This window comes from Danio rerio, chromosome 20, assembly GCF_052040795.2.
Source record: "Danio rerio strain M-AB ecotype USA chromosome 20, GRCz13ab, whole genome shotgun sequence".
In the NCBI taxonomy this organism is placed as follows: Eukaryota; Metazoa; Chordata; class Actinopteri; order Cypriniformes; family Danionidae; genus Danio; species Danio rerio.
In genome coordinates, this window is record NC_141040.1 from 53,975,001 (window position 1) to 53,999,000 (window position 24,000).

Genomic DNA, 24,000 nt, shown 5'->3' on the forward strand with positions numbered 1-24,000 from the left:
GATGAACACTGGCTCCGGCTGATCCCAGAAATGATACTGACAGAACACGAAGTTGGAGAGATGCTGAGGAAGACCCGTGGCCTGCAACACCTTGATCTGGAAAGAAATATAGAGAAAGCCAAGTTACACCTCTGCCCTACATCACAGTAACTGCACATTTGGTCTAAATTAAGTTAAAGGGATAGTTCACCCAAAAAATAAATATTTTCTGTCAGTTTCCTCACCCACAAGTCATCTAAGATTTAGATGCATTTCTTTCTTCATATAAATGGCAGTGAATGGTGACAGGTTTTATAGATTAAAAATAATCGCATACAAATGAGTTCAAATCAATATCCATGACTCCTGGGCCCGGTTTTTCAAAAGTAATCCACTAGGATTTTGGATAAGGGATTGGATCAAATCTTGAAAATGGGTTTTTCAAAAGAAAAAACGGATTACATAATCGGATTAGATCATGTAATCCAATCTCGGTTTTGATCCGGATCAAACCTTTAGTTTGGGTTTTTCAGACCTTTTTTGTAGGATTTGGATTACTTTGATAAAAAAAATGGATTGAACTGATCCCATCAGAAGGGTGGATTTAGCGTGGATTTCATGCCCAAAATGTAAGGAAAACTTTAAAAATTTATCAAATAATACTATTTTTGCATCATGCAGTATCTTACGAGATGTACTATTTATTCATAAGGTTTTAATTTTATTTGTTCATCTTTCAGGCTATGGTGATTATAGGCTTTAACGTATTCAGCCTTTCAGTATAGGCCTACAGCAAAGTAGAAAGAGTTTGACCTCATAAAATAATCCCCCAAACAGCTGTCAAAACTGACCAAAAACAATCAATTTTATTCTGTCTCTAATTGATACATATATATATATAAAAAAGTAAACTGGAATACGTGATCAGGGATCGCAAAAACAGGATTACTAAATCCGGATCAATTTTATCCGGATTAAACCTTTTGAAAAACCGGGCCCTGATGATACAGTGAGGACTTGTAAAGAGAAATGATCACTCCATGTAAAAAAACTAACCATTGTTCTTACATTCATTTTCTTTTTTTGGCTTAGTCCCTTTATTAATCAGGGGTCACCACAGTGGAATCAACCGCCAACTTATCCAGCACATGTTTTACACAGCGGATGCCTTTCCAGCTGCAAGCCAGTCATTATTGTCAATATTATTAGCTTTAATGCATACCTGCTCAAGCAGTTATCGGCGGATATAGTGCGGTCGCTTTGATGATAAAAGTTCAGGTGATGCAGTTTGTTGATTATAGATATTTGTGATTGCATCACCAGCCCTCGTACTTTCATCAAAGCTACCACACTACTTTCACCAAAGTTAAAGAGCCCCTATTATGGGTTTTGAAAATGATCTTTCATGCAGTGTGTAACAGCTCTAAGTGAATGAAAATATCCAGCTGAGGTTTAAATCTGAAAGTGCACCGTGTTTAAAAACGATTGTTTAAAAAAAAAAGAAAGAAAAAGTCAGCTGAAAAAAACATCAACTCGACTCAAACTCGTTTAAATGATTCATCTTTTGTCTGAATCTTTTGCCCGATCGTATTGACAATAAATAATAACATATATGAAGTGCTGGTAAAACGTGAACATGCCTTTCCCTTCGGCACGGTTCAAGGCTACCGTGCCTAGTGAGAGTACGCCCAAATACAATAACCAGGGGCCTTATGTGTCAACGCTGCGTACGCACAAAAACTTTGCGTACGGCAGGTTTCACGCTTAGAATTACTCACGTTTGGATTTACTAACGATGAAATGAAATGTCCGCAGCTCCACGCCAGCTTTATGGCTTGTGTACGCACATTTTTTGTGCGTGTCTGTTTTATTTCAATTGGCGACTCCTAGAGGCAGTTGTGTTAAATTGCACTCTACAAAGTGTCTGAGCCTTGCAATGGCAGCTGTATGAGACGGGTTCATCTAGCAGGTATATAAGGTTTCCATACCATACAGTTGACCAGCCAAACATTAAAGCACAATTTGCAGCGGTCGCCTGTTTTCCCAATGTAATCTGAGCTATCAACTGCACGCACATTGCTATAAAGACACTATCTGAAGATGAATTTGCATGCGTGAATCAGAAACATTTCCATTCAATAAATCTGCAAATAAAATATGATGCACAGACTTATTAATGATTCCTACTTGTCTACCTCGTGATTAATAGTAGGCAAAAATTGATATGTAGCGGGGGAAAAAAGAATTAATTCAGCAGACGCTGGATTCGAATCGAGTTCATGCTCGAACATGTCAAAACATGATGACATATGTTTTACTAGCTGCGCCATTCAGACTTTTAAGAGTATTACATCATTTTGCACCTATACATCTCACTATCTCTTTTTTAAATCCACACAGTGCGATGTTCAGACCCAACTGTGTTAACCGCATCAGCTAAACTCTCCCACTCTTTGTTTCTTTTGTTATTAATTTCAGAGGACAAACTTGCAAATAACACCGTTTTCCTCTGGTCTTTTTTTCCCAAAAGCAGCACCTCCAAATCACATTCTGTTCAAAGTTTCTCTTCTTGCTTGCTTTTGCCATTGCTTTTTCGTTTGGTTTTGCCAAAGTAGAGTCATTAGCATATTCATACGGGGGAGGAGGCAGGGAGGGGTTTTGTGCTCGTGCATGTTGCGCTTGGTTTCACGTTCATTCGGATGTACAAAAGAATATGCGTGGGATTCAGCGTACGCAGTGTTTCATACATCTGAATGTTTTTCTGCGTACGCACATTTACAGCTTTGTGCATACGCAATGTTTTAGTAGGATTTCCACGCAAGTTTTCGTACATGAGGCCCCTGCCCTGCAAAGAATTCGCCGCCCATTTGTTGACAGAAGAATCAGTAAAGACTATTAAGGTATGGGACTTTGTGAAACCTTGACAGGAACTTTGTCAGTATCATAGGCTTTCTCCCTCCTTTAAGCTGTTAAGTGTGATTAAAATGGTTGCCTCATTCTCTCTAGCTTCCAAAATATGTATTTAAATAGCGTTTTGTTACTTGCAATTGCTCTGCGAGGCTTGTACTGTATTTGTTTAACTGTTCACATTTCGCGTCTTTAACCACGTTGAAAATGTGCCGCCTGCCGCTTTCTTTACTGTTTTAAATGCGTTTGTGATCTTGCGATCTTCTGCCGTTTGTTGTTGCTATGGCCACCATCAGTTGTTCTTACACACACGTACTGCAGTCTGTTTTCAAAATAGTTCAGCTTCTGCCGCTGTGTGGATTAATCCTGAATGAGTGCCGTTGCTTTTGCTTATGTTTACGAGTAGAGGAATATGCTGGTGTTGAACTGCACTGCTTTAATCCACTCCTGCATTGAGCTCACACATATACTCTGCACTCTGGCTACTTCAACAATGTTGATGAGCCATATTGGGCATGTCTTTCCATCTCGTGCTGAGCGCAGTCAACAAATTGCAACAGATTGGGTCATCTGACAAATAAACGAACAAATGAATCGTTGAACAAATCATATGGGAGTCATTGGGATAATTAGGTAAAAATTCATAAATATTATTAGACAATGAAAGTTTTTTTTGACCTTGCATGCAGGTCAGACTGTAATTGGAGACCACCCCAAAACCAAAGCATGACCTTTTATAATGCACAATAGGGGCTCTTTACGTCTAACTTAAGGCTTCATCTAATAACTGACCATGCAGGTGAATTTGCGTTCCTGCATTTCGCTCTCTGGACTGTTCTCCGAGTCTCCGGTGTCCGTCTCACACTCCTCTAATCCTCCACTCAAACGCTCCACTTCAACATGAAGACGACCGGACACCTAAAAACACACAAAATGACTTAACAGAATATGAAAGTAACTTAACAACACACAGTGCCTATAGAAAATCATCATACCCTGTGATAAATCAGTACCTTTAGTTCACATTATACACACCCTGCTTTTCAAAAGACCTTCGGGATAAAGTTGCAGAAAGGCACAAGTAATGGGAAGAGGCTACAAAAACATTTCAAAGGCTGTAAAAGTGATTTGATTTCAGGCCATATAGACAAATAAAGTCATTATGTCAACGAGGTATGATGTTTTTCTATAGCATTGAAAAAAAGTTTACAACCCTAAAAACTTTTAAACCCCGTTATTTGCTGCTTGCAGTTATAGTTTGATGCACCAAACATTTTATTAGAAATACTTTACATGTTTGTTTTGTATTTTTATTTAGATAACTCCTATTTTCATTTATTTTCGCATTGACGTTTAACATCTCTTGTTCAAATAGATTACGAACAGCAGCTACACTAATTGTTTTCTTTGTTCCCTATTTACCCCTAGGGATGCCCATACTAAGCCCTCTACAGACTGTGCAGCGGCATTGATGGGATTCAAGACCTGTGAAGAGATGACCATCGAAGCCAACCACTTCAAGGACAACACACTTAATACACTTCATTAAACATGTACATATAGACATCACCTACATGATATTTAACTGCAGGTTAATGATGTCTGTATATAATAACTTATATTAGATGTATTGTAATAATATGCACTTTTTGTACAGCTGCTTTGAAGCAATAAGTATCGTGGAAAGCGCAATACAAATAAACTTGAATTCATTTAATATATATATATATATATATATATATATATATATATATATATATATATATATATATATATATATATATATATATATATATATAGTTTGTTTTCATAAAAATTTGCAAATCTAACAATTATGTTATTGTAGAAAACTTCCTGTTTCGGTAATGATAATCAAAAAGTCGTGTAACCATTTTGACAGGAGAAAATTTTACATTAAACTGGAGAAATATAAAGGATTTTCTTTCCTGGCAGTCATCTTAAAATAACTGGCCCATGTGCTTCTTTATACAAAATTAAACTTTATTTAAACTCTTTATGTGTGTTTAAACAGCACTTTAAAATGGTTGCGGAGGATGAGAACATCCGTCACGGACGCATCATTTTTCATTTTTTTCTAATTGTCATTATACATGAATATTCTGTAAACTATTTGTTCTGTCATGCAAGATAATCTATTAAAACTACTCATTTGTTTTTATTTAAAAAAATGTATGCTAATTTGTTTAAAGGTTCAGGACACCCTGGATAACTTTTTTTTATATTAACAGATTTGTGTGTGTTAAGCATCAGTTAAGACAATGTTAGCACCTGTCAGCTTTAATTGTGGGGAAAACTGGATAATTTTGAGCTTTTGTCAGCTAATTTCAGCTTCCGGGTTTAAAATGATTTTTGGGGCGGGATCAAAATCGGCGACGCAGCGCAGTACTGCAAGTGCAATGATGATGCGTCGGTTTCTCATTATTATTCATAGCGGAGTTTTCTTATCATATGAGAAGAGCCGGCTGCTTAATTATTCATGAGACCTGCCAGACCTGCCAGAGTCAAGCCCGAGCTGTGTCACGGCATGGGCACACGGTATTTAGCCGTTCATGAAGGCTCATATGCGTTTGTTTCCACGATCCACAGGGTTTGTTGCATGTTTTCCCCCGCGATCTTGTCAGGGCCGATCATACAGCAAAGCTGTGTGTGTGCTGCAAGCATTTTTGTCGGGAGAGCAGCACGGGAATTAGAGAATGGCGGACGCTGTCTTTTATCAGGAGTTCGTTTACATTCAGACACATCGCCGTGCTGCTGTGTTTGCCTAAATCCTCCAGATTACCAGCAGGGTTAATGGTTAAAATAGACAGGTCAGGAGACCTGCTGCACTGAGTCTGCTGGATACGGGGATTGAGGGAGAAGTCCTCATTTATAGTGTTTACATGAACACACTTATCTTTATAATGATATAAATTGTGGTTATGTGTATATGAAATTACGAATAACAAATGTAGCAGGGCATTAAATCACTGTTCATTTCTTTGCATTTTAACTTTGTAAACTATAAACTCATGCGTCTCCTCACGGTTTGTCTCATTTTGTGAGCTAGCTTCGTTCGCTCCCCTTCTTCCCTGCTGGCCACGCCCACTCCTGCCCGATGCTCGCGGAGCTCCACGCCCATTAATCATGCATCTTTTGCAAAAATTCTGAAGTAGACTTTAACTGAAAGTGGGGGGTGTCATGGCCCTTTAAATTACAACATAACACACGTTCAAACATGCATGGACACGTTTCGGTAATGAGAATTTCAGTAGAAAATGCAGTAAAATTATTAAAAATAAATAAAGAATGTTGAAATTACACATTGTGTTTCGTAGAGAAGAGCGTTGTCTTTATTATAATGTTTTTTGTTAACAAATTACTAAGTTTTATATTTAAAATCTTAAGTGCCACTTTGTTTTACTGGTTTCGTGATAATAACCCATATATATATATACATATATATATATATATATATATATATATATATATATATATACATATATATATATATATATATATATATATATATATATATATATATATATATATATATATATACATATATATATATATATATATATACATATACATATATATATATATATATATACATATATATATATATATACATATACATATACATATATATATATATACACATATACATACATATATATATATATATATATATATATATATATATATATATATATATATATATATATATATATATACACATATATACATATATATATATATATATACATATATATATATATATTTATTTATTTTTTTTATTTTTTTTTGGTTTCAGCATCTATTTGCATTGAAGAGTCTCAAGCTATATTAAGAAACCAAACCATCCAGAACATGTAGCTGAAGCCAGAATTAGACAGTATAATTAGGAAATGATAGTGAATGAGAGCGCACACCTCCCCCTTCTGGTTGATGATGGGCACTGCGTACTGCAGCTTGACCTCGTACAGCAGGCAGGACAGGAAGACATTGGCCACACCGATCAGACTGTGGTTCTCCTGCTCGTCGAAGAATGGATCGGCACGCTTGAAGTATGAACGCATAGCCTGAGCAGAGAGATGAAGGAGGGTGTGAACATTTAACAACAGAGATTGAATTTCTCTATTAAAACAGTATATTTTGCTGTTAAGAATAGGCTCATCTAACTGATGCGGAAGAGGGTGTGGTGACCATTTAGCAAACCACCCTCATATCTTTTGGTATTGCCTAAAACTACAACAGTTGAGAGAAGAGGTCTATAATTAGGGATGCTCCGATCAGGATTTTTGGAGCCGAAAGAGTACCAAATCCTTGTCATTGTGATCGACCCATACAGAGTACCGATTCTAATGCTTCAAGCTTTATATAAATTTAACATTGCATAAGGCACATTCTCCCTCCAAGTATGATACTTCAGTGGAGATCTCTTCTTTCCTAATAGAATAAATGAAGGATTCTGTATATAATCCCCTAAACACGTCTCTTATTAACATTTAGCCTGGACATGTAATGGTAAGAAGCAGCTTTACAGAAAATTATAAATAAAACAGAGGTCGGCGCCAATAGCCAAGTGGTTAGTGCGTTGACAGATAGCACCGAGGTGCTTGCAGCGACCAGAGTTCGATTCCCGTCTCGAGGTCCTTTGCTGATCCTTCCCCTATCTCTGCTTCCCACACTTTCCTGTCTCTACATCTCCACTGTCCGATCAATAAAGGTGAAAACCCCTAAAAAATAATTATTAAAAAGAAAAAAAAAAAAAAAAAAAAAACAGACAAAAAATTTGGTCGAAATTTGAAATTGGCATCCTACCGCACAACACGACATGTTTGCTTTTGCAACCGGTCTGTTTTTGCAACCGAGAATTCAACTGATGTCATGTGTGACGCAGGTTGGTAATTCCTCTATAGAATATAAAGTCATGCTGCAGTGGAAACAGAATGAATACTGTGTCTCCCATGAGCTTGGAGGACTGCATCCATTCATCTCTGCCATTCCAGATTACTTTATTAATAAGTTATTTGAGTCATTGCAAAGAAAGCATTCTTGCAGGACTCCCAAAGTTCATCAAGATTCTTTGAATTCATCTTCAATGCCTCCTCCTCCATCTTCCCCCAGACAATTAACAGTTTCCGCATATCGAGACTCACAAGTGGGAATTTATTTATATCAATAAATGCAATTAACCGACAATTGAATGAATCTATTTTTTTATAACATTTGATTCAATATATACTGCAGCATCAAAACAATAAAAATGCAAGATAGTTTATTGCCTTTAATACATTAGTGTGCACCCTGATTTATTTTCAATGTAAGCAAATTAAAATGTGAGGCATTTTTTTCATCATTTCCAAAAAACATTCAATCTTCTATTGAACAAAAAATGTAATAAAATAAAAAATAATAACTTTTGCAGAATTGACAGATTTTTAGCAGCATTGCATTTAGTGACAAAAGGAAGAGCATTGAAGTGAGATTTGCATACCGGATCATCCTCATCATAGTCTTTCCACTCCTGGTAGAGATCCCTCATGTCCACTAGCCGGTTCTCGATCTTCTCCAACGCCCAGATCTGCTTTCCTTTGCCTTTCCTCCTAACTTCAATTGCTGGCTCGCTCAGAACTGTGTCCCGCTGCAAGAATTAAGCACATACGGTTACAGTTAGAATTATAAGCCCTGTTAAATTATTAGCCCCCTGTATATTTTTCCCCAGTGTATTTTTTGTCGATTGTTATAAGACATTTCTAAAAATGATAGTTTTAATAAGTGATTTCTTGATGATGACAGTAAATAATATTTGACTAGATATTTCTCAAGATATTAGTATTCAGCTTAAAGTGACATTTAAAGACTTAACTAGGTTAATTAGGCAGGTTTGGGTAATTAGGCAAGTCATTGTATAACAGTGGTTCAATCTGTAGACAATCCAAAACAAATATAGCTTAAGGGGGCTGATAATATAACCTTAAAATGGTTTGTAAAAAGAAGAAAAAAATATTATCAGACATACTGTGAAAACTTTCTTCCTCTGTTAAACATCATTTGGGAAATATTTGAAGAAAAAAAGAAAAAGAAAAAAAAACGCACAGAAGGGCTAATAATTTCGACTTCAACTGTATATCTGTATTAAACTAGATTAAATTTGACCCTAATCCAGAATTTAACACACCCCTACATTAGAAAATACAACAGAAGTGGAAATGTCCATGTCCTTTAAATGGTTTAAATAAGCCACTTTCAGTCAACTACCATGAATGTGATTATATGTTTGTAGAGTTCGGTTTTGTGCTACAAGGTCACATAAAATAATCTTTAAAGGAACAATCCACTTTTTTGCAATCTCATTTTGCAAGTTTCCAAGAGTTAAATAGTTGACTTGAACCATTTTTGAATTCATTAGTGAATAGTTCTAATAAATATTAGCCTTATAAATAGTAACGTTTTATTTTCTGTCAATCTTATTACATGTAACTACAGAAGACTCAAACTTTAAATAGGAAAATAATCAAAACTTGGATTATTATTTTTTTTTATGAAATGATAATGGTTTAATTCGATTCAATTCATTATGCTAAGCTAAGCTAAAAGTGACCCCAACAAACAGAACATGGATTCAAAAGGCTTGAAGTCAACTGTTTAACTCTAGGAGACTTGTAAAATGAGCCTTTTTCAAAAAGGTGGAGTGTTTCTTTAAACTGCATGGATATATTTTGGCAATAACAGATAAACATATTTGTTCATTTTATGCCAAAAAACATTAGAATATTAGTGAAGATTTTGTTCCATGAATACATTCTGTAAATTTTCTAACACAAAAAATATGCATTGCTAAAAACTTAATTTGGCCAACTTTAAATTTCATTTTCTCAATATATATACAGTTGAAGTCAGAATTATTCACCCCCCTTTGAGTTTTTTTTATTTATTTTTTAAATATTTCCTAAATGATGTTTAAGAGAGCAAGTAAAATTTTCACTGTATGTCTGATAATATTTTTTCTTCTGGATAAAGTCTTATTTGTTTTATTTCGGCCAGAATTAAAGCAGTTTTTACTAAAAAAAAACAACAAAAAAACAAACATTGTAAGATCAATATCATTAGCCCCATTAAGCTATATTTGTTTTCGATAGTCTCCAGAACAAACCATCATTATACAATAACTTGCCTAATTACCCTAACCTGCCTAATTAATCTAATTAACCAAGTTTCAGTATCGATTGGTACCGAATTCCAGTATTGTGACATCCCTAAATCAGAATCTCTTTATTTTTCTTTCATACCCATGTGGACAAAATTTAAAAAAATTTTTTTTTTTTATTAATAATGACTATTCTCTATTTAAATCTCCCTAATATTTCCAGGTCTTCCATGACTGTAAATCATTTTATGAAGAAGCTAAAAATAGTCTTTAATGTCTTACTGAAGAACTAAAATCACCTGCATCTTCAACAATCCCTTTAACTAAAACATGAACAATCATTTCTAAATGCAAATAGAACTCTAACCCCCGGTTTCACAAACAAGGTTTAAGGCTAGTCAAGATTAAATTGCATGTTTGAGCTGTCTCAACTCAAAATAACTTGTAGAGAGATGTCTTAAATATGACAGTGTCATTTTTTTTGTCTCCAGGTGCACATCAGTAATATTTTTCTAAGGCCATTTTTATAAATTTGTCTTAAATAGCCTAATTTAACTAAGGCCTAGTCCTGGCTTAACCTAAGCCCTGTTTGTGAAACTGGGCCTATATTTTTTAACAGTTAATCACATGGGTTTTCCTGACCTTGCGGTTGGCGTTGAGGTTGGCAGCCGGTATCTGCAGAGTGACTTTATATTCGGTTTTCTTATTGAGCTCTTCAGCGATGAATCCAGCCTCCTGCACCAGCAGATTAGCCTTCACGATCTGTTCTCGGAGCTTTCGCAGACTTCTGCTCATCAAGACCTCCCTGAAACAACATTAAATATATGATATAAAGCTCACACACAGATTAAATAGGCAAGTTATGGCACCATAAATATTTAACATTTTGAATTTAGACTGCAATACATAGTTCAACAATTAGCTCAATGTCAATCCTACCTTTGATGATAATTTTTTTTGACTGATCACACGGCTGTCTGGAATGCTCAATTCTGATTGGTCAGTCACAACATTATAAGGTCTGTTTTTCCAGATAACAACTGCTAAATAACGCAGCCTCATGCGGGAACTTGAAATCACCATGACCATCATATACCTTTAATAACCATATACTTATTTAGACATACATATGCATCTGCTCGTCAGTTTGGCGCGGTCTTGTGAATGAATAACACATTAGTTAGGTTAGTGTATACTCTATTCAGTCAGTTTTGTTTCTGTTTTTGTGTTTTTGCCTGTTTGGCACCATCTTGTGTCTGAATAATGCCCAGGTTAGTGTATACCAAGGTTATAAGAGTTTTGGATTTTTCATTAGTTTTAGTTTCTATTTAGTTTTGACTTTTTGTTTTCAAATTCAGTTCGTTTTTATTAGTTTTAGAGGCTTTAGAGGTTCACCGCCCCTCAATGTAACGTTACTGTTCTAATAACTGAATGAGAGCGTATATTGGAATGTTTAGAGTCAGAGGGGGGTATTAGGCTGGTTATTAAGTAAGAAGTGGGTGGATAAGTGCTTACTAGAGACGCGAATCGTTTCAAATGATTCAGTTCGATTTGGTGAACTTCAACCGGTTCACTTAGAAGATCCGGTTACAAAGATTCGTTCGCGATCGCGTTACAGAAATAAAACCCATTATTGGGCACAAATGTGTTAAGTTAATAGTTTTAAGTCTCTGTATTTTATGCTGTCGCCGTGCTGCTGTCATGTCCATGCGTTTTTTGTCGCGGGAGCAACAGAGAGGATTACTCGAGGAGAACCGGCTCGATCTGGCCAATGGCGGCAGGAGACTCTGAGGTGCGAAAGGATCAAACACAAACACCTGCAGCGCGGATTATATTTACTACTAAAAGGCTTACAGTAAGATTATTTATTAAATACATTTACAAAAAAAAAAAACTAAGGAGGTTTTTGCTATAATTTTGGATGCACACAATACAGTTTCAGTAAGTTCTAGTTTTTGAAAAAAAAACTCTCGTTTTTATTTTTATTTCAGTTAACGACAATTATTTTACATTTTAGTTTTCGTTTTTTCGTTAACTATAATAACCTTGGTGTATACCCCATGAGCTGTATTAGTTTGTCAGCTTTGCGTTTATGCCTGTTTGGCGCCATCTTGTGTCTGAATAATGCACAAGTTAGTGTACTGTTACATGCAGGACTTATTTGGTTATTTTGTTTATTTTTGTGTCTCATCATGTGTTTCTGTTTGTCACCGAGTCCACTTCTGTGGTTGCTCTGTCTACACTCATCTCTGATTGGCTGTTTCACTTGTTCTTGCTGCAACCAACCCCATCTCTTTTGCCACCTGATTGGTTACCACTCTGCCCAAGTTCCAGCCAATCCCTGCATGCCACCTGGCCTTTAAAAGGTCTTCAGTTTGTTAGTTCTGGAGCAGATTCTCTGACTCTATGCTTGACACTTTACTTGCTTGTTGTTTTTTGGCTTGTTTGTTCAGTTTGATTGGTTAGTGTTTGATTGTTTGTTATCCCCATTTACTAGTATTTCTCTTCTTTATTTGATTTACACTTTGTTCAAGTTTGTTACTGTGTGTTCCTACCTTTTTTTCGCCATATCTTCCCTAACCTCATGTTTCCCTATGAGTTTAGAAACACTAGTAGGTAAGTACGTCACGTGACATACATATCGGCACGTAGATTAACATTTGTCTAGATACACCAGGTAAGAGGGTGCGTGCCAACCTGTGTATTTTTGGTTTAATTGTTAGTCAGTGTAGATTAGATGGACGTCATTGACGTTGAAGATTTCTTCTTAATATATTTTGTTTATTGGAATAGATTAGAGGGGATTAGTTGTCAATATTAGTAAGACTGTTTGGTTTTGTTTGGTTCTTTTATTTAGCGCCACCCATAGCCAGTCTTTCTAACATTTAATTGTTTATTGTCTTTAACCTTTTATATATTGTAAATACCTCACTCACCGATTCACCCTCACTTTTTTGTAAATAAATCCCTAATTTTTTTCAGCGTATTCTTGCTGTCCATCCTTACCTTGTATCACAATTTGTTTTGGAGTTTTTTGCAATTACCAATTCCTCTGTTTAATGTGCAAGCCCACTCCCCTAGCCAAAAAGGGGTTGTAACAGTATACTCCATCACGTTTTTTTCTGTCTAATTTGCATGTAAAACAAAATTTAATAAACTATTACAGTGCAGAACCATGTTTTGTGTTTAATTTGTATGTTTTGTAGCAAGTAGTCATGTAATAAATGGGATAAAGTACATTAAGGCGGTTGTTTTCACAGAATAAAGCCCTTCAGTCTTCTGCGGATAAACTTATCAGGCTTTATTCTGAGATAACAACCTCCTGGATGTACTTTATAATGAAATTACTGAATATCAGCACACGTCTACTCTGGGATGCAGCATGTGAATATTGCGTAGGTTAGTGTATATGCGTTTTCTCTGACCTGTCATCAGTCCATTGGCGCAGGCGGCTCTGAGAGGACAGTGCGCTGGCGTTGAGCTGTTCGCTGCTGCGGTGGTGCTGCGGGTGCGAGCTCTGCGTCTGCAGCTCTGAAGACAGACGTTTGCGCAGCTGCTGGAGCTCCTGCTCGTACATGAGCCGCTGACGCTCCAGAGCAGATCGCTTCTCCTCCTCATGTCTGCGCTCCAGAGAGTGAAGCACTGACTGCATCGGGTCTGGAGGAAAGAGGAGATTCAGATCGAAATGTAATTATCACAAGACTGATGGAGAAATACTTTCAATGTTAAAGTACAAATTAAATCAAAACTAGTTGATTTTGTTAGCTCACATTGCTAGTTTTGTGCTGATCAATTTATCTGTGCATGCCACTTCTGTAAAATCAAACTGATCCTTCAACATCTTTTGGTTTAACAGTGGGTCAGTAATAAATAGTGTGGGGTGGCATTTCTTTGGGGGCCGCGCAGTCCTCCATGTGCTTGCTAGAGGTAGCCTGACTGCCATTAGGTACTGAGATGAGTTTGTCAGACCCCTTTGTGAGACTATATGCCGGTGTGGTTGGCCCTGGGTTCCTCCTAATGCTAGACAATGCCAGACCTTATGTGGCTGGAGTGTGTCAGAAGTTCCTGCAAGATGAATGCATTGATGCTATGGACTGGCCTGCCCGTTTCCCAGACCTGAATCCAACTGAGCACAGGGACATCACGTCTTGCTCAGTCCACCAATGCCACATTGCAGCACAGACTGTCCAGGAGTTGGCAGATGCTTTAGTCCAGGTCTGGAAGGAGATCCCTTAGGAAACCATCCGCCATCTCATCAGAGGCATGCTAAGGCATTGTAGAGAGATCATACAGGCATGTGGAGGCCACACACACTACTGAGGCTCATTTTGACTTGTCTTAAAGACATTACATCTAAGCTGGATCACCCTGAAGTGCGTTTTTCCACTACAATTTTGAGTGAGACTCCAAATCCAGGCCTCCATGGGTTAATAAATCTGATTTCCCTTGATAATTTGTGATTTTGTTGTCAGCACAGTTAAATATGTAAAGAATAAAGTATTTAATAAGAATAATTCGTTCTTTTTAGATCTAGGATGTGTTATTTTAGTGTTCCCTTAATTTTTTTGAGCAGTGTATATTGTCAGACTCAATATATTAAGACGTGTTTCAGCCTCACCGTTGTTTCCCAGCGCTTTCATCATGACTTCAGTCTGCGCCGACTCGAAACTGAAGCTGGTGTCGCTGGAGGCGAGACTGAGGCGGTCAACATCCAGATGATCAGAGCGAAGACCAGCCTTCATCACACATCCATCCTCATCCTCCACACGATACACATTCGACACACTGATCCTGAAAAACACATAATAAAGTCTGTAACACTTTATTTAAAGGAGGTGTTCATAATGAATCATGAAACCTTTAATATAATATAATATAATATAATATAATATAATATAATATAATATAATATAATATAATATAATATAATATAATATAATATAATATAATATAACATAATATAATATAATATAACATAATAAATATAATATAACATAACAAATATAATATAATAAATATAATAAATATAATATAATATAATATAACATAATATAATATAATATAACATAATAAATATAACATAACATAACATAACATAACATAACATAATATAATATAATATAATATAACATAATGTAATAAATATAACATAACATAACATAACATAATATAATATAATATAATATAATATAATATAATATAATATAATATAATATAATATAATATAACATAATATAACATAATAAATATAATATAATATAATATAATATAACATAATATAATAAATATAACATAACATAACATAACATAATATAATATAATATAATATAACATAATATAATAAATATAACATAACATAACATAATATAATATAATATAATATAATATAACATAATAAATATAATATAACATAACAAATATAATATAATAAATATAATATAACATAATAAATATAATATAATATAATATAATATAATATAATAAATATAATATAACATAATAAATATAATATAATATAATATAATATATGAATGAGATTTTATCTATGCTTATGACAGCTGTCATTAAAATCCACAAAAACCAGAAGCTGCAAATGTTTTTATTTTTTCACATTGTGATGCAGCACCTAAAAAAACGGATTATTAAATGAGTAAACAGTGGGCGTGGCTTCTTTTTTTCTACTGCCAGCTGATTGGATGTAGTAACGTAGGCGTTTTATTCAGAAAGAGCAGGAAAAATGTTTCTGAAGAGTTTACAACCTAACAGGCTCCTCTTGCTCAACATTTCAGTTGCAGCTGGAAGGGCATACACTGCGTAAAACATATGCTGGAAAAGTTGGCGGTTTATTCCGCTATGGCGACCCCAAATTTATGAAGGCACTAAGCCAATAAGAAAATGAATGAATGAATGTAAAGATAACATTGTTTATGTCAGGTTGTCATATCAAACAAATACATCACAACCGGCCTTTATCTTTGTCATGACAACTTGACATTACCAAGACAGCACAGCTTGTCATAAATCTGTCATAAACATAATTAGCAAATCATTTTTAACAGTCATTAATATTTAACAATATTTTAATGATAAAACCAGCTTGATATATATATATATATATATATATATATATATATATATATATATATATATATATATATATATCTCAATTAAACATGTTTTTATTTACTAATTTTTAATTAAACATTACCTTCATGGACATTTTTTTAATAATGGTTGTGTATATCTTTCAGTATTTTTGCAGTTTCGACAGTCGCTGGTATGATAATTTAAATAATAATTATTAAAATAATTAATTGTTTACAAATAAGGATTATTTAAACAATACAATATTATAATATCAAATGACATACTGTAAAAAGAAAATAATTGATTGTCAACATGAACGGTCTTCTTTTTACAAAAAGCAAATTAAGCGTCCATAATAAATTGGGTTGTATAATTTTTTTTTATTATTCTTGTGCTTCTGTGCATGCAAGTCAATCTTTCAAAATCAACTTATTTACATTTGAGACCAAATATTAAAGTCCAAGTCAACCCAAAATTGCTTTTATGGACTGTTTTTTTTTAATGACGCTGTTATGAAACTCATGCCATAACTATAATGGCTTTGTGACATTCATGTTTATGACAGATTTATGATAAGTTTTATTGTCTCGGCAATGTCAAGTTGTCATGAAAAAGACGAAAACAGGTTGTGATGTATTTATGTCAAGTTATCATACCAAACAATGGCATATTTGCCATTAAAACATCGTAAATGAGGGACGTGTTAAATGACACTTAACGACAGTTGCAATAAGCCTGCATAAAATTCCATTCACATTCATGACGTGCCATGATTATTTTTATGATTCAAATATAATTTCTTAAATAATTTAACAGTACCATCAGCTTACATATTTTTACATCCTTTTAACACCCATTTCCCCTCACCAACAGTGCCAGTTATAGTAATTAGATACTGCTATCATAAATCCAGTAAACAAATATAATATAAACTCAAAAAAAATCCATAATAATAATAATAAAACAATAATAATAATAATAATAATTATTATTATTATTATGAATACATAAATAACATAAGATAATTACACTTCTACCACTTGTCTCTCACCACTGTGACCTTGTTCAGTCTCCAAAAATCGCTAATATTTTCCCCATCTTCTATAATAAACATCCCATTTATCAAGTAGTCTATATGGTGTCATGTCATGATTATTAAGGTTTCATGACAGTCTGATGAACAGCCCTTCAAGTAAAGTGTTATTGCAGATCTCAATCCACAATAAATCCCTCTGATCTCTGTGATCTAATTAGAAATTGTGTTGTTTCACAGACCTGAAGAAGTGATTGTTTCCCCAGAGGATTCGATCTCCATGATGCAGCTGGATAGCAGACGAGACCACAGCTCCATTCACACATGTACTGCACACAAATTTATGAATAATGTTTACATGAGCACATTTTTTTTACATGCCATGAGTGGTTATAGAGGAGAATCACGGGCAGATACAGTATACAGTCATGTGAAAAAGTTCCTTATTACAGGGTAAATACACATTTTTAACTAATCAAATTCCAGGACTTTTCCAAAACGTTTAGGTAAATGTTTATGACCTAATATTTCATATATGCCTACATCCATTGTGGTAAATGACAATTCAAAAAGAAAAGCACGTTCAAATTTATGTCAGCACATCAAAAATGGACAATCTTTGTAGTTCTTTGTTCATTTGTACTTTATTTTTGGCTTTGTTTTTTTTATATAAATAAATGAAGCATTGTGAGATGTTACGTGACGTTTCTCATTTGAGTTTTTTTTTTCTTACAAATTTTAAGAGCTGCCGAAAGCCAATTTTATTTATATTTTATTTTTTTTATGATGTCCTGATATGGAAACTGTGAAATTCAATAGGATGTCCTGAATTTTTCCACATGACTGTATACATGCATATTTAAATGTCATTAAATACATACATTTACATATAAATGTTACTTATATGAACATAAGGGCCATGGCATCCACTTCTTGAACATCAGATTTTTGCATTTAGCATTTATATATTGCATATACAGTGTGTCCGGAAAGTATTCATAGTGCTTTCATTCCTTTATGTCCTCAACATTCTACACACAATCCCCCATAATGACAATGTGAAAAAAAGAGTTTATGAAATTGTTGCAAATTTATTAAAAATAAAAAGCTGTAAAATCGGATGTACATCAGTGTTCACAGCCTTTGTTGTGAAGCTCTAAATTGAGCTCTGGTACATTCTGTTTCCACTGATCATTCTTGAGATGTTTCAGCAGCTTCATTGGAGTTCACCTGAGGTCAGTTGAGTTGATTGCACATTGTTTGAAAAGGTGTACACCTGTCTATATAAGGCTCCAGGGTTGACAGTGCATGTCAAAGCACAAACCAAGCATGAAGACAAAGGAATTGTCTGTAGACCTCCGAGACAGGATTGTCTCGAGTCACAAGGCTGGGGAAGGTTATAGAAAAGTTTCCTCTGCTCTGCAAGTTCCTATGAGCACAGTGGCCTCCATCGCCCGTGAGTGGAAGATGTTTGGAACCACCAGGACTCTTCCTAGAGCTGGCCGGCTTTCTAAAATGAGTGATCAAGGAGAAGTGCCTTAGTCAGGGAGGTGATCAATAACCTGATGGTCACTCTGTCTGAGCTCCAGCGTTCTTCTGTGGAGAGAGGAGAACCTTACAGAAGGACAACCATCTGTGCAGCAATCCACTAATTAGCCCTGTATGGTAGATTGGCCAAACGGAAGACACCCAGCCTGGAATTTGCCAAAATGCATGTGCAGGACTCTCAGACCATAAGAAACTAAATTCTCTGCTCTGATGGGTCTCAAATTGAACTCTTTGGCATGAATGTCAGGAGTTACGTTTGGAGTGAAAACCAGGCAGTGCTCATCACCAGGCTAATAGCATCCCTACAGTGAAGCATGGTGGTGGCAGCATCATGCTGTGGGGATGTTTTTCAGCAGCAGGAACTGGAAGACTAGTCAGGATAGAGGGAAAGATGAATGCAGCAATGTACAGAGACATCCTGAATGAAGACCTGGTTCAGAGTGCTCTAGACCTCAGACTGGGGCGACCGTTCATCTTTCAGCAGGTTAGTGACCCAAAGCACACCGCCAAAATATCAATGGAGTGGCTTCACAAAAACTCTGTGAATGTCCTGGAGTGGGCCAGACCTAAATCCTATTGAACATCTCTGGAAAGTTCTGAAAATGGCTGTACACCGTCGCTTCCCATCCAACCTGATAGAGCTTTCCTCAAAATTCCCAAAGGTGTGCCAAGCTTGTGGCATCACACTCAAAAAGACTTGAGGCTGTAATTGCTGTAATCAACAAAGTATTGAGCAAAGGCTGTGAATACATACTGAATACAATATCTATATTGTTGTAGGTTTATGTATGTACGCATGAATGGTGTGTGCTTGCATATGTAAGGACTATTGTGTGTGTGATCATGTGGATATATGCTTATATTTTGTGTACATGCTTTTATCAAAGTATATGTGACGAGTTTATGTGGTCTATTTCAATGCTTTTTTTGTTGTTTGTGAGGCACTTTGAGTTGCATGTATATTGGAAAAATGCTAAACACATAAAATTTATTCTTAGTATTATTATTATTATTATTATTATTATTATTATTACTGATGTACATGTGATTTTTCAGGGGGGGGGTGGGGGGGGTTGTAATAAATTTGCAATAATTTCAAAAGCTCCTTTTTCACATTGTCACAATGGGAGATTGTGTGTAGAATGTTGAGGAAATTAATGAATTTAATCCATTTCGGAATAAAGCTGTAACATAAAAAATGTGGAAAAGGTGAAACGCTATGATAATTTCTTTGGTTGCTCCATTCTATCAGTACATTATTAACTGTACAGGAGACACTCTAATTTCTTTTGAGAATCAAAAGTTTGTATGTTTTAGCTTTAGTGGAATATAACTGTAGACATGATTTGTGTGTGGTTACCGAGCATTTCTCTTCGGCGTGAGTGTGACTCCTGTCTCTGGTTTGATGTCAATGATGCAGTGCTCAGGCTGAATGGCCAAACCACACAACTGAATGTCTTGAGAGTCAGCAGAGCCCACACGAGTGTGTTCCTGCATAAAAACAAACACATTATCAATTTATATAACAACAATAAACACCTCAAAAGTAGATACAGTAAGATGTTATCAAAGAATAAAGCTTGACAGGTTTATCAGGAAAAAAATGCAAAAATGCATGCACTGTTGTATAAGACTTGATTCTGAGAAAAAGAACCGCCTTGGTGTACTTTATCCTGCTTATTACATGGATACTTGCCACAAAACATAAAAATTAGAAACAAAACATTGTTCTGAGCTGTAACAGTTTATTAGTTCTGTAATTAAATGCAAATCTGACAGAAACGAAAACAGCTGATGGAGTATACACTAACCTGCACATTATTCAGACACAAGATGGCGCCAAACAGTCAAAAACAAAGCTGACAGAAATTAAACCGCCTGAATAAAGCACTGACTAACCTGCATATTATTCATTCACAAGATATCGCAAAATAGTCAAAAACTGCAGTGTGACAGAAGAGCAGATACTTATGAACGCAAGTATATCAATGTAAACGTATTCAATGACGGTCAAGGTGACTGGAAGTTCCTGGATGAACTTGTGTTATTGAGAAGTTGGTATTTGGGAATAACATACCTTGGAATGTCATCACTGACCAATCATAAGCAAATATTCCAGACAGCCGTGTAATAATAATCCTAAATAATGTGTGTCTGTACCTTTAAGTAATAGACGAGCAGTTCGTTGAGGGCAGGGTCTGCGTTCAGGTTCACCAGGAAACATTTCTCATCGATGACTCTGATTCCAGACGACTGTAGAGAAATGCCCAAACTCTCCAGCTGCTTCTGACGCTCCTGAACAAACAAACAAACATTACACAAGTCAGACGAAACGCATCTGAAAATCAGCAGTCACACGTTTACTGTGCAGAACATACGTCTCAAACTTGTATTCTGGAGGGCCACAGCACTGCACAGTTTTGCTCTAACTAATTAAACAAACCTGATCCAAATAATTAAGGTGTTCAAGACTAATCAAGTCGACCTTTAGTCATTCCGCTACATGTGTGGAAGTTCAGAAAAACGAAATGTTGTGTCTCGCAGGACAACGGTGCTACAGTACATTGACTAATCATAAATACAAACACGACACAGGAAATGCATGTAAGAGCTATTTAAAAAACCTATGCATAACTAACAAACTATAAGATACTTAAATATACACACAACACAGGCTATACAAGTACTGCTACACAAGACTGCAAAATGTTGTGCAGAATATTGTGCAAAAGAGGTATTTAAGGTTTCATATTGTGCCAATAAGTGATTTAAGGTTAACACAAGCAGTGCTACATGATTGTGGTACATTTATAGTAAACATTGCTTTTTTGAGTCCTTGTATGATGCAGTTTAGGTAAAGTGTCAGGTGCATAAGAGCGAAGAGTGTTTCTACAGGTGGTTTATCAAGCCCACTCACCTATAGGAAGCACAATGTTTTCAAGAGACGTGGAGTGAATAAGAAAGTGTGTATAGTGAAATGAGCAACCTGGTGCAGGAGTCAGAGAGATGAGAGGGTGTCCCCCTCACCTGTATGGGACATACTCTGGAATGCATGGGGGGGGGGGGGGGTGGATGAGATTTCAGAGGGGGGTAAACTACTAGAAACTATTAAGCAGGTTTGGGTTGGAGCTTGTTGGAGCTAAACCGTGGCTCTCCGAGAATAGAGTTTTTGAATATTGGTGTAGAAGAACCTAACAAAGCACCTTAATAGCACTTAATTAATAAACACTGCTAATTCAAAATGGCTGCGTCCGAAACCACCTGCTACTCAGTAGGTACTGCATATGAATTTAAACGTACTACTCGGCCGTTAAAAAAGTACGTTCTATACAGTATGAATTTGAAAGTATGAATGGAATTTGGACGTACTACATCCGCCATTTTGTCATGGTCACGTGACCTACCTGCATCAGTTGCAATGCTTCAATCCCATTCATGAATTCGCTCGCGGGGCATCATGGGACAGCGCAGCGTGCATAGGATGCACATTTCAGAATCTCATCGGAAGTCATCCGGGTACTTCTCACATACTGATTTTTGTGTTCAATGAATTCAGACACACTACTCGGCTGCCATACTGATTTTAGCATACTATATAGTATGAAAGTGTGCAGTTTCGGACGCAGCCAAAGTCTTGTTGTTGCTGTTGTTGAGTGAAAATGCTCATACTACACAATCACATTTTGCTCCGAAAAAGAAATATGTATCTTAGGCTACACCTCTATCTGAGGCCATTACTTATATACTATATAGATTTATTTATATTTCTATTATTATTGCCAATAAATAAATACATGCATAAATCAAACGGTGTTCATCACAGTGTAAATAAAAAGTTTAAATATTTATTTTAGGACAAAGTATTAGAAAGAGACAATCATTTCTTATTTGTTTCTCTGCATTTTCACATTTGAAAACAATTTACCAAAAAGTTTTACAAATTTTTTCAGTGTGAATTAATGATTTTTATGTTGGCATTTTGCTATTTTAATGATAAAATGTATTTGATCTATTGATTATATTACCTATTTCTTGAAGATTAATATGTTTTAAATAGAATAATTTATTAAATCAAAGGACTTTATTTTATTTTTAATACCTCATCTTTAATAGCTCATCTTTATAAACCACTTATTTTCTAAAATATTTGAATTTTTAATTAGTTAATTTCATTTATTTATTAATTAATATTATCTTTTTTTGCTAGTAGAAATGAATCAATATACACAAACAGACCATATTTAACTCCAGATTCCCACCGTGTGTTTATGTGCGTGTCTCTTTCCCTGTATGTGTTCTTTGTCTGCGTCTGTCTTTGTATATTACCTGTGCGATCTCCTCAGTCTTCCTGAGCTTCTCCTCCCAGCTGACAGTCATCTCCTGAATCAGCTTCTCAGACTCCTCCAGTCTCTCCTTGAGCTCTGGCGCCTTCATGGACTTCGCGCACACACAAGCAAATACATGTTATTACAAACTTATAATTCAAGTTTGAGTTATATTTAAAAAAAAGTCTTACAAAATTACTTTATATTATTCAAAAAATAAATATAATAATCATGATAATAATAAGGGCATCCACGATTTTTAATTTGGCCCATAGTTTTGATTTCAGTGGATCATCATCATTTATTGGCTTGTATTTTTTAAAGCAAGCATAATTTAAGTTTGAGTTGTAATTAAATAATAAAAAAGTCTTACCAAATTATTTTATATTATTCAATAAAATAATAATAATTTCAGTTTTCTTTTTCAGACGATTTTTGGTTTGGGCAGTACCTCAGCCTCGCTCAGCTGACTGCGCAGCTTCTCCACCTCCTCTCGCAGCTCTCGGATGATCCTGGCGTTCGGGTCTTCATTCACTACAGCGTGATTGATGATGTTTTTGGCGCGGTCGGCGTATCGCAGCGTGGACAGAGTCTCCTCGTAGTCATCCGCCGCCGGACTCACCGCCGCCACCATAGCTGTGCGACTGTTGCCTCCTAAACTGTCCTAACAAACACACACACACACACAGATAGGAAACTACATTAGAAAGTTTTAGTCAATGTGTATTGAGGCTGAACGTATAGGGTTTCTACAGCTCTCCCCATGTCAAATCTAACAGTTTTTAGGACCATTATGAAGTAGTTTATGGACCATTATGAACGAAATTCATATAACTCATTTCTAATAACTGATTTATTTTATCTTTGCCATGATGACAGTAAATAATATTTGACTAGATATTTTACAAGACGCTAGTATTCAGCTTAAAGTGACATTTAAAGGCTTAACTAGGTTAATTAGGCAGGTT

General features: G+C 35.4%; 1 protein-coding gene across 7 annotated transcripts in view; it reads right to left on the minus strand.

Moving 5' to 3' along the window:
• kif13bb (kinesin family member 13Bb) overlaps window positions 1–24,000 on the minus strand; it is an 84,771-nt gene that overhangs the window by 30,353 nt on the left and 30,418 nt on the right. For all 7 annotated transcript variants that reach the window (XM_087298620.1, XM_087298616.1, XM_087298619.1 and 4 more), the window contains 12 exons: window positions 23,484–23,696; window positions 23,034–23,144; window positions 20,868–21,002; window positions 20,068–20,198; window positions 17,402–17,488; window positions 14,658–14,830; window positions 13,465–13,696; window positions 10,682–10,844; window positions 8,387–8,533; window positions 6,819–6,968; window positions 3,679–3,804; window positions 1–96 (listed from right to left, as the gene is read on the minus strand). The exon at window positions 1–96 is cut by the window's left edge and continues 72 nt beyond it. In XM_087298620.1, the coding sequence (XP_087154746.1) occupies window positions 1–96; window positions 3,679–3,804; window positions 6,819–6,968; window positions 8,387–8,533; window positions 10,682–10,844; window positions 13,465–13,696; window positions 14,658–14,830; window positions 17,402–17,488; window positions 20,068–20,198; window positions 20,868–21,002; window positions 23,034–23,144; window positions 23,484–23,696 (1,764 nt within the window). The remainder of the gene's footprint in view (window positions 97–3,678; window positions 3,805–6,818; window positions 6,969–8,386; window positions 8,534–10,681; window positions 10,845–13,464; window positions 13,697–14,657; window positions 14,831–17,401; window positions 17,489–20,067; window positions 20,199–20,867; window positions 21,003–23,033; window positions 23,145–23,483; window positions 23,697–24,000) is intronic.